Raw genomic sequence first — 12,613 nt, 5'->3', positions numbered from 1 at the left:
TTCCTCTTACACTGTCGATATTCGATATTCGATAGCGTTATATATATATATATATGATCGCTCGTGCCTCTATGTTAAATGCTTGAATAGACAGAGAACGCGCAAAACATTCGAAAAACTCTGATAGAGATTTTCATAAATTTAAATATTTTTTCGATAAATTTAAATATTTACATAATTATTATTTAATTTAAATATTTTCATGATTAATAAAAAGCAATTTTTTTGAAAGAGAGAGAATATATTGTTTATATTGATTAGATAGATAATCATGCATCATTAACTTTACAATAGATAATTTGTAAAAAGTAGTATTTAATTCATCAACACTTTTTTGATCCAATTCTGTGCGAATAAATTATATAATTAGAAATCACTTTATTTGATAAAATCTTGAGGTTTTTAAGAAGAAAAGGAAATATACATAATCTTGAAATATATATTTGAATATCCATTAATTTCATAACTTTTGCTATGAATAACTGGTTAGTTTAAAGATAATATTAATATGGATATTTTAGCTCAAGGTAATCTACAAAACTTACAAATCTATACTATATAGAGTTTTCTTTCATCATATAATATGTAAATTTGAAGAAAATACAATAACACGAAATTTTGTCTGTAAATGTGCAAACGAAAATCTATAGATTAAGCCTCTTATGAAAAAAATTTTGCAAAGTTTCAAATTTGTTGTGCATAAAGCAATCTCCTCAAGTTTTTTTTATATCTTTTTTTCTCTTTGTGCAAACAAAAACTCAATATTTTTGTTAATTATTTGTTAAACAATTCATCGAAGCCTTTCATTATGCTAATTATTTACGTCTATAATTCAATTGTTTTATTGCATTTTATTATAATCCAAATTATATTTCATTGTCAAGTGGAATGATAAAGTAACACGGATGAAATATATTTAATTCTAAATATCATTAAATTAATAATTATTGTATCTGTAAAGTTCGCAAGGAAACGATTATTTATTATTTTAGATTCTTACCACTTTGATTCTTGATTAAATTGTATACATCGCAAAATATGCATTTTAAGCATTAAATTGTCTAATTAAATGTATTATGAAAAATATTTTATGACATATTAATGTTAATATATCTATTAAACGTTAATATATCTATAAGGTATTCATGTATAAAAATATATATTTTATTTTGTTATTATATAATTTTAAATATTTAAAATTAAAATCTGGAATGTTTTATACATATGTTATATTATACAATAATTTAGAATGTGAATCATTACGAAATGAAAAAAAAACAAGCAATATATCCATTTTGAAATTAATATAAATATGACAAATAATTTGTATATATTACTTATTGCATATGTGTGTATGTATTCTATACGTTGCCTAATACTTTTTGGGACTTCTTTATTTTCTCTTGTATATCTTTCGTAATTTGCTCATGGTCGTTGTTTCCTCTCGTGGCATTCACTCATTCACGAAAACACAATTTAATTATAATTAATTAAATAAGTAGAACACTTTGACGAGACTCTCGATCGAAGTAATCATACAAAATACGCACTTTGTTATATCATAAGAGAGCAACATAACTTTACATAAGATTAAAATCATTCGCTACTTGTTACAACAATGCGTATTATTATTACTAATATACGTATATAGTATACGCTATATAAAATTCGAATATGATCAAAAGATTAAAGTAATGAATGAATTTATGATATAGCAATCGTTTAATTAATAATTAATTTATGTATACATTTTAGAAAATATACATTTTAGAAAAACTTAAAATATTGTATGTTTGACTCTAAGTATTGTTAAATAAAGTAATAATATAATGATAATAAATGCTCTTTTATAAAGATTTACTGTCGCAGTACAATTTCATATCATTCAAAAATTAATTAATTAATAATTAATAATCATAGTTAATCATGCTTAGATATTAGTTGTGATCGCGTTTAGTAAAAAAATCTAACAATTGTATGAAATGTTTGGCATTATTTCATTGCTCGAGTATTGCCGTGCAAATGATAACAAGGTTGCCCTACATAAACAACAATGCTTTCTTCCCTTAAGAAAATCTAAAACTGTTTCAATATACTTCAATATACTGTTTCAATATTATTTTTTTAAGAGCTCTAGCACTTGTTTATACTGTTAATGCTATGTTATTAAAAATTATTTGCCTAAATATTTTACGTACTATAACGTACATGTACATAAAATATTAAATTATAATAAAAATATTTTAAGTTATAAATAAACTATAGACTCTTAAAAATATTATGTCGATATTTGAAAGTCTTAAAAGTGTATTTATTACCTCTTTTTTTCGCAATGATGATTGATTATCTCTATGTCTACTTTGCAAATAGCTATCATCGTGAAGATCGCGTATATAGCCTGACAATTCAACAATGGTAAAAAAATTAAATACATTTGTTTATAATGAACTTCTTTTTTGCTAGACGAAGATTCTTCTCTTTTGAGGTATATTAAAGATTCCCTTTATAACTAAGATTTCCTTTATAATTAAACTTTACAAAACATATAACTATTAATATTTATAATATTTAATATTTAGAAATAAACTAGAATATTTTGTTTTTGTTACTATACTTTATTTTTAATGATGGTTGTGGTAAAACCATATAATAATAGCGATGGCGATCAATTTGACAAATTTATTATTTAAAGAATATTTGTCATTATATTGCAATATAGTGGTGGGGAGGTGGCGGGAATGGTGGTGGTGAATGATGTGTGATTAATATGTATAATAATAAGTAATAATAATACATATTAATAATAGAGAGAAACTACAAAATTTAACGATATTAAAAATATAAAAATAATAATACAAAAATAAAAATATATACAAAATGTCAAAATTAAAAGACGAAAATTTCAAATAATAAAAATTTTTTATTATTTTTTTATTATTTGAGGGGGGAGTGATCCATAATTTATATATTATTATATAACGAAATTCAAAATACAGAGCAATTCTACTTTGTGACATATATTTATGCATACTTTGATATATATTTTATTTAGTTATATAATATATAATACATAGTTTATTACACACACATTTTAAAATATGTATTATGATAACATTTATTTATTTATTTATATTTAACTATCAAAAAGCTGAAAAAAATTATTTTGAGAATACTATCTCATCATAATAAAAAACATAGCTAAATTCATTGATATTTCATCTAGATAAATTCCTAAGAAAATAAGGATATTTTATAAATATTATTGCATGTTATTTAGTTATGGATTTATCGTTAAATCGATAAGCAAATAAGTTACAAAACATGAATCATGATAAAAAATTCATTTGTATTTAACTACTAAACTTTTATGGGTGCAAAATTTGTGATAATTTCGATAGAAATTATTTTAGTAACTGTGATATGAACTTCTATATTCAAAGTGGATAAAAAAATTCAAGTTATCGTAATTCGAAAAGTATTATGACTTGAAAATATTAAACAGGTATTCTAGAATAAGACCAGTAAGATACTTGCATAGGTTCCGCATTACATCTCTCCATTATAAAACAAGATTAAAATAAAATATTTGTCTTACAGAATTTTGTCTCTCGTTCTTTTGGCACTTTGGAATCCTTCCTAAGATAGATCGAACCTAACGAAAAAGTCCGCAAATCTAGTTATAATCTGAACAGCACAATAAAATAAATGAAATAAAATTAAATATGGATATAGTACTTTCCACTATTGAACCTCTAAGAATAAAAATGAAAAACGAAGACCATATTAAAATAATATAAAAATTGTGCAATTGTGATATAAACTTGTTGAATAAGTACGTTTATTCGTGTTTTGGATCGAATGAGAGTGTATGAGTGCGTGCGGTACGAATGAGTGAGAGAGAGAATCGGAATAAGAGAACAAAGGATAAAATTCTTATTACATATGTAAGACTATAATCTAAGAAGTAAAATTAGGAAATAAAGTCCATATTAAAATAATATAAAAATTATTTTAGCAACTCTGATACGAACTTTTATATTCAAAGTGAATAAAAAAAATTCAAATAGATAAAAGCAAATTAAATATAGATATAGCACTTTCACTTTTGAACCTATAAAGATTAAAATTGAAATACAAAATTTACATTAAAATAATTATCGAAATCATCGATTATTTTTCTTATACCAGCAAAAACTTGATAATTAAATACAAATAAACTTTTTTTTATTGTGATATATATTTTGTGATTTATTCATTTTATACTTTCCAATTTCTAGGCCTATAATCAAATGGATATTCTTATATTATAATGCTTTAAAATGTTCTTCTTTTTCAAGAAAAAATTTGTGTAATAAATAAATATAATAATGGTAAATAATAACGCATTAGACCATTAGACCAATATTTTTCATTTCAGTGCATAGGTTCTCAAAATAATTTCAGCGCCTTTTGGCTCTCTTAAAACATGTATCTTTAAATGTTATCATATTAAAGATATAAGTAAATAACTTATAAATAAGACAATAGGAATATTGTTTAAATCGTCTTATGTCTTATTCTATATATTTGATTTACACAATTGAATGAATTGCTATTGAATATTTCTTATTATAAATTAAAATAATTTTTTCATATTTTTTCTTAATCAATTTTAATTTTAATTTTCATGCTTTTTTAACAGATTTAATTTTTAATTTTTTAAAAGATGACATTTTTTAATATATAGCAATATTTTTTTAACATAAATTTATCTCAAATTAAATAAAAAAAAATAAACGAAGAAGTAGATTTTTACTTACAATATCTGATCAGGTATGTTATATTTAGTTTAGTTTAAAATCACATTACTTAATGTTATGCATTTTCTATTTCACTATATTATTGACATTTTAACATGGATTATGATATATTCTTCTGCAACTTTCAATGATTTCTTTTTACACTTGCAATGGTTCTTCCTTGATATCACTTTCTACTTATTTATTTTTTTTTATCATCCATTCACAATCTAATTTTATATTCTCTTGGATATTTTTAATTTTCCTCGTATGTTTTTAAGAAAACTTTGCAATGGGTGATAATTTTCAACCTCGCATAATATTTCGTTTAAGATCCACTAGTACGATAATAATACATTATAATCTGAAATTATAATTTTATACTTTTGATAATCTAACATTGATAATTATTTTTTACTGAAGAGGATCCAGTTGAGGATTAAAACGTTTAAAAATTTGAATTATTTTTTTTATTAAAAACTTCTCGAATTATGTTATTTTTTCTAATTTTAGGAACTTTCAAGATTTCTACTATATTCATAAAATAAATATATGCATATATTAGGACTTACAGCTGAATAGAGATATGTCATGTCATATGAATAGAGATGATACATACCTTATCATAGGAATAGATATTTGCCGTTATTTTATCTTGAGTTGTTACGAGTCACGAAGTCAAATGTGACCCGCGATACTCCTCGACATTCAGAAGAAGCGCTCAACTTATATATACTTAAAGAAGAGAGGAATGTGTGACTTTGACCGATACACGTATCCCCTTTTTTTGCTCCTTTTTTTGGCTGCTTTCTCATCAGCTCTCGACAACTTGTCTTGTTGTTTGGTCAAATCTTGCGTCACTGTTATATCTTTCTTTTTTAATAATGCAATTAATAAAACATTTATTTAATTTTAATATTTTAAATTCTTACATCTTGTTATCCTTGTTTTAATATCTCATAATTTTCGTAATCTTTTCTGATTCTTTCTATATTTCTGATCTTTTCTATATTTTTAAAGTTAAATATTAAAAAATTAATCGCGCGGATTACGACATGGAATTTAAATATTTTTTCAAATGAAATGCACAATGAAAATAAATAATCGAATGAAAAAATAATATATCAAAAAAGATTACGAAAATTATGAAATATTAAAATAGGAATAAGAGGATATATTAAGAAAAATTAAAATTTAAATAAAAGTCTTATATTAATTGCATTACAAAAAAAAATATAATAGTGAAATAAGCTGAGCAAGCAAAAAGAAAAATTAAAAGAGCGGAGGGGATACGAGCTTCGATCAGAGTCATTCCTCTCTCTTTTTAATTAAATATTATATAAAGTGATTCAAAATAAACTGATATTTTTTAAATATCATATTCTTGAATAATGTGTAGTATAGTAGAATAGTAGTGTGGTGCATTAGTGTGATGTAATGTACTATTTGATATGCGTATCAAAAGATTAGTGTAAACTAAGCCCCTATTATATAACTTCCCTCAAAACCCTACCAAAAGTTGAAAATTTAACTTCAAAATGTACTTATGTCTTTTAAATATAATAACTATATTTTTAGATTTGAACTTATTATCATATTGTTATTTTCCTTTAATATTAATTCACATTTGCAATATGTAACTGTATACTTTTTCTTAAAAATAATCTGTTTTCTTTGCATCAATTAATTTATCTCATTTTTCTATGCATAAAAGTATTACGATAAGATTATCGAAAGCTAAATATTTTACGAGATATTTTGTGTCAAAATATATCAAATTAAAATTTATTATCTCATAAATTGTCCAATTTCTAGTTATCTTACGCTTATGACTTTTTATGTAGAAATTTAATATGAATCTATTATGAATTTATTTACATAAAATAATTAAAATAGTTACATTTAAAGAAACTAAGTTATCCTCCAAATCTGCGAAATATGTTAATTAGGAAAATATTATTTGATCAATTTTTTATGTTCTTCTTAAAACTACTGCAACTTTTTTCTGATATATTTTTTTTTAAATCTAAAACAAAAAAATTTAGAAAATAATTAATTGGAACAAATAATAAAATGGGGCACTGTGTATATGTATATACATTCATAGATATAAATATATACATATATATTTAGTCCTTGTATATGGACATATATATATATATATATATATATATATATATATATATATATATATAAATATATCAAGATTGAAAATTTATTTTCTAGCATTAGTAATTAAATCAGAATTTCGTATCGTCGTATTATTATATATTTATTACAATTATATTAATATATATTTTTTAAATGTTTTATTAATTGTTCACGTGTGATGCTTTTTTATTTTAATATCTATTTATCTATAGATAGTGATATAATTATTGAAATATTTTTATATACATGTGTGTGTATGCTCAGGTGTGCAATAAAATAAATTTTCTTAATGTGATTGTTAATTCACAAAAAAGATCTGTAATTATTTTCCTTTTTTTATTATTGTTGTTACAAGAATATTAAATGTATCAAACAATAATAAACTATGCTTTTAATTTATAGTAAATTGACGGATGCAATTGATAAGTTAAAATATTTTTAATTCGATTTGTACGTGAACAAATTCTTAGCAATTATTTTTCTTAAGATTGTTTATTCTTTAATCTTTGACATCTTAATTTGCTTTCTGTTATTTCATTATTAATACAAGCATTATTCTGCAAATATATATAATAATACAATATCCAGCAATAAGTTATGCCAATTGTACAATATATGGAAGTAAATGCTAATGGTAAGAATGGTAATCTGTCACCTAATAATAATTTATGCAATATCATTTCATAAAATGTAATTAATGGCAGTGATATTATGTATAACCATTCATATAATTGTAATAAAGATCTAACATGTTGATTAGTTAAAACTAAAATCGATGAAAGCATATATGTTAATAATAGTAGTAATTTTAATGAAAATAAGTTATCGGGATATAGTAATGGCAAAAGAGCAGTATGTCCAGTACTGTTTAGAATTATGAATATCCGTGCATCTTCTTTGTTTGTTGCTGCGAGAACACTAAAAATTCATTATTAAATTGCATTAGTGTAAGCTTTAATATAAACAAAAATATCTTCTAAAATAATTAAATATTTTATATTATGGATTCAGTACTTACCACAAAGGTATGATTGCGGTTAATATGGCTTTTTCGTGCACATGCCAACCAAACATGAATGAGCTTAAAGCACATAATACAATACATCTGACAAAATATTTTGAATTCATGTAGGATTCTTTACAAAGCAAACACCATAATGCAGGCTGTAATAATATGATATCAATTATTTAATCTTTTATATTTTTAGAGTAGTATATATGAAAAATAAAAAATGTTTAATATATATATTAGAATAGAAATTGTGCAGAATTTAAATTCTCTATAAAATATTTATTATCAGAAATTATATATATATTAATATACATATATAATTGTATTTATATTTAAATATATACATGTGTATGTGTGTGAAAACTTACAAGTATTGCCAAAAAAGTCAAAAGAAATGTAACAATAGGAATTGGAGTAGGTAATATAAAGAAATTCTGCTCTTGCACTAGACCACCTGTCATTACTGCAGCTTTAACATCTTTTAGCCATCCCAAATGTTTCCATATAACAGACAGTATTTTTTCTGCACCAATATATAAAGCCCAACAATTTGCGGCCCAATATGAATGTACCAAACCCCTTTTAAATGGAAATAAACGGGAAATTACCTAAAAAAATGAAAAATACATTAAATTCTAAAGAAATTAAATAAAAAAAACACAGAGAGATAGACTATAGAATAATTGTTACCTGTGATAATTGAGTTATAAATGGACCAAAAGATGCTGTTAAAACAGCCAGAATAATAAACCCAAGTGTAAATAATCGTTTAAAAAATTTGCCACTATTCAGACAATAAGATTTTAATAACCAAACAATGTATGCTGGTGCTATGAACACATATAAATGTTTTAAATTGAGTAAAATAGCAAACCATATGGCACCTTGCAACACTGACATCTAGAAACAAACTGCTTTTTACCGTAAGTAAATTCCAAAATATATATATTGTAGAATTTACCTCTTTTCCAATCTGTGAAACTTTTGATATTGATATCAACAAAATTCCAAGTAAAAAACCATTGTATTGAAAATGTATATGGTCGACTATCAGTAACCCTATGTTACACAATGATAGAAGTACGAAAACGGCATGGCTATTCGAAGACTTACAAAATGTCCTACTCATTCTGCAAGAAAATGTTTAAATTTAAATTAAATAAATTTTATATTGTACAAAATTTTTAAAAATTGGATCTTCAAAAAAGCAATATCTCTACCAGTTGTTCAGAAAACATATCTTTGTGCTAATAAACTTTGCTAAAAACATATATTTATTTTTTCAATTTTTATTTTAAAAAGCTATTTTTAAATAACTTATTTTTTGTGTCATGGAAATATGTTCTCTTTTAGAAAATGTTCTTTTATCTAATTTATTACGAATTTTTATTGACAAATGTACTTACTCTCTCACTCCATATGCAAATATCAGATCAGTAAATATAACAGTCGCTCTTTGGAAATACACAGTAGCTGATGATGCATAATTTAAATTCTCCACCTTGACCATCTCTGGATCGAAAAATACAGCTATTTGGCTAAGGCAATACTCAAACCATGCAAACAAGGGTGGATAATCAAGAGTCCACGGAGATTGCGTATTTGTGTACCATTCTTTAACAGGTAAACTGTATGTGATAGCTAGCCAGTTGCGATGTACTTCAAAATCAGTGGAATGACTGCAAGTTTAGAAAAGAATTGTAAACAAATTTATATTAATGTAAGAACAAATAATTTCAATAGTATAAAACAGCATAAATGAATTGAAAAAGAGTAATATAAAACTAAAAGATTACTCACTAAGTAGGAATCAAGAGGATCTTGATGCAAGTAACTAGAAGAAAGATTTTCAAAATCACACCATCTCTCGAAGCAACGGAAGAAATTTCTTCATCCCGGCTTATCTGCGTTTCCTTCAAAGTTTTTTTGCTCCCGGTAAACATATTGTTCAAGCAAACTTGCAATTTATTGCTGTCATCAACTCATTACAAATCTCGATATATTTCGCGACAGTACAATATTCCTGTCAGATAATACTTTAATAAATAAACATTTGACGACGAAATTATTTTCAAAACGATAAATATAAAGACTGGCATAAATACGTATAAATACGCATAAGCGAGGTTAGACAGATGATAAACAGTCGTAGGTTATGTTCTGGCCATCGCATATAAAATTCCATGAGAAAAAAAAGAAATCGACCAATCACGGTCGACTATTGGTCCTTAGGGGCCAATAGTCGACCGTGATTGGTCGATTTCTTTACGTTTACGTCTTACGTGTTTATGGAATTTTATGTGCGAGGGTTATTTGCCACCTGGACGGAACCTAACCTAACCTGAAGTTAGGTTAGATATGGCTGCTCCGAGATTGTTGACGGCTCTACGAAGAGCTATATATCGCGTTCAAGATTTTAATAAATGTTGTCTGATAGGTGACGTACGGGCATTTAATAAGAAATCCATCCTCGAGGAGAACGACGATGTCGCATCTGCCAAGCAGCAAAGGCCGAAGACGGTGCCGGTCCCGAAGATCACGCTGGTGTCACTGGACAACTCGATGACCGTGACCGTGCTAGAGGATGCTCAACGTCTGGCGAAACGCCGTAAGCTCAACCTCATCAAGGTCAACGACTTCGATAGCAAGACGCAGCGACCGGTCTACAAGCTGATGAGCAGCTCTGTCTTCATCGAGGAAATCGGGGAGAAAGTCGAGGAAGATCACGGAGACAAGCAGAAATCCAAGGGTGCTAAACTGCACTACATATCTGCGAAAATTGCTGAGCATGACCTGTTGACGAAGACCAGAAATGTGGTGAAATTATTAAATAAAGGGCACAAGATTAAGATTGTCATCACCCTGGACAGTAGTAGTGAGGTGAGTTTTTTGGTTTTTCTGTTGTTTCCTATTTGGTTATTCACTTCTCTCTGTGATAGAGGAATTGATGTACATAATTGATATACATAACTTAAATAAATTGGTAAAAGTCACACTAAGATATTTAAACCAGAATATATTCTTTTCTTCTGATTCTGTTCCATTATAAATTCTTAATTACACATGTACAATAAAAGATAATAAGATGCTAAAAGATGATTATTTATCTTCCAGAGAGAACTGAAAATAACTATTTTAGACTTTTTACTTTTCTATGGTTCATTATAAAATTCAAGACAGAATTCTATCTATAATTTGATGTGCTAAATATATACATATATGTGTATTATTTTTATATGTGTATGGATTATTTCTTCAAATAAAATTGTAAATAAAATAAAATTCTGTCATGAATTATATATCGCTCAAAATAAACTTAAAAAAATTATTTTATGTGTAGAATAACATACGAACACGAAGTGTTATAGAAGATGCCCTGAAGAATTATGGCAGCATTCAACAAATGCCATCAAAGAAAAATGTTCTCCTACTTATAATAAATCCCATATTAAATAAGAACAAAGACAATTCTGTAGTTAATAAAGAAGGAACTGATACAACTTAACTTAAGTAATAATATGTGAAATTGTTTGGTGAGTTAGATAATAATTTACCATAATTTACCATAATTATGAGCGAGAAAAGAATAAATTCTATGTATATATAAAGACTAAAATAATTATACAGTACTTTATACAGCATATACTTGTATTAAATATATTGTATAGAGCTATTAACTTTATTAATGAATATATTATAATAGCTTTACAAAAGGAATAACATTTAAATAGGTTTTTTTCTATACCTATAGGTTTTTCCCCTATATCATATTTACGATTATTGTCAATGAAGAGAATTTTATGTTAAGAAAACTTTCCATTATATATACACTAAACGAACGGCTTACTATCTATTGATATGTCTACGGCGCATTTTATTTTATATTGTATTTTAGGATATGGGGAGGCTTCTCGATTATTTTAACTGAAACAATTACAAAGTTTGGTCTTATATTGAGATCTGCAATGCATGATAAATGCCACGAATATGATATACGTACGTACAAATAAATATTATTGTTACAATTGGTCTTTTTCATGTGCTAACATATTTTACTATCGGTGCTAATAAGGGATAATTCTTCTTACTTAATGTAATGTTACTACACTGTATATTATATTATAGCTTTGATTTTTTTGCTGCAGTTAAGTAGATAGCAAATGATATAATGATTTTTTCATTTGTCATGAAAAGCTATATGAATATTCGACATGAGTATTACTTTTATTACTTTACGAGAATATAATAATTGCAAAAATTCTAATATTTTCTCTTTTCTAAGCACAATTGACACAACTGGAATGCAAATCCAATTTGTCTTAACTTAATACCATCGGAAAATAACATCACCTGTTAAGTAAAGTTGTATTAAATATAATAATATCGAATAATTCAGCATCGACACGATGGATCGCAAAATGATACGCAAATGGCACTATTTTTCTGTGCGTAGTAAATTACACTGGAGGACAGAGAACGGATATAATTATGCTATGTAGAAGCAAATCTATGAACCTGTTTTCTTACAAAAGCATTACAGGTAAATTTCTATTTTCTATATAAAATAAGTGATGCTTTTCTTCTTAAGTACTATAATTAAGTATTCAAATTATGTATATATCAACTATGCACGCTTAAGTCAAATATATTTCATAATATAATTTATATATTT

The 12,613-nt window shown here is 25.4% G+C and overlaps 2 protein-coding genes across 4 annotated transcripts; one reads left to right on the top strand and one right to left on the bottom strand.

Annotated features, from left to right (window-relative positions):
• Positions 1-7,351: 7,351 nt before the first annotated feature.
• Positions 7,352-10,288, bottom strand: LOC105257482 (probable dolichyl pyrophosphate Glc1Man9GlcNAc2 alpha-1,3-glucosyltransferase). 3 transcript variants are annotated; one of them, XM_025413573.1, is made up of 8 exons: positions 10,224-10,288; positions 9,742-9,964; positions 9,348-9,620; positions 8,903-9,071; positions 8,632-8,841; positions 8,310-8,549; positions 7,948-8,093; positions 7,352-7,847 (listed from the first exon to the last, which is right to left on the bottom strand). In XM_025413573.1, exons 2-8 carry the CDS (start codon positions 9,882-9,884, stop codon positions 7,412-7,414), a joined length of 1,617 nt encoding a protein of 538 aa, XP_025269358.1. In that variant the 5' UTR covers positions 9,885-9,964; positions 10,224-10,288; the 3' UTR covers positions 7,352-7,411. The 3 variants fall into 3 exon arrangements, with proteins under 3 accessions (XP_025269358.1, XP_025269357.1, XP_025269356.1); XM_025413572.1 differs by lacking the exon at positions 10,224-10,288 and adding an exon at positions 10,047-10,139; XM_025413571.1 differs by lacking the exon at positions 10,224-10,288 and having other exon boundaries at positions 9,742-10,132.
• Positions 10,278-12,020, top strand: LOC105257477 (translation initiation factor IF-3). The gene is made up of 3 exons (XM_025413574.1): positions 10,278-10,821; positions 11,282-11,474; positions 11,837-12,020. The coding sequence occupies exons 1-2, from the start codon at positions 10,300-10,302 to the stop codon at positions 11,444-11,446; spliced, it is 687 nt and encodes a 228-aa protein (XP_025269359.1). The 5' UTR covers positions 10,278-10,299; the 3' UTR covers positions 11,447-11,474; positions 11,837-12,020.
• The last annotated feature ends 593 nt before the right edge of the window (positions 12,021-12,613 follow it).

The sequence above is a fragment of the Camponotus floridanus genome, unplaced genomic scaffold (assembly GCF_003227725.1).
Source record: "Camponotus floridanus strain SB8 unplaced genomic scaffold, Cflo_v7.5 scaffold69, whole genome shotgun sequence".
In the NCBI taxonomy this organism is placed as follows: domain Eukaryota; kingdom Metazoa; phylum Arthropoda; class Insecta; order Hymenoptera; family Formicidae; genus Camponotus; species Camponotus floridanus.
This window is presented reverse-complemented; position numbering and strand designations above follow the sequence as displayed.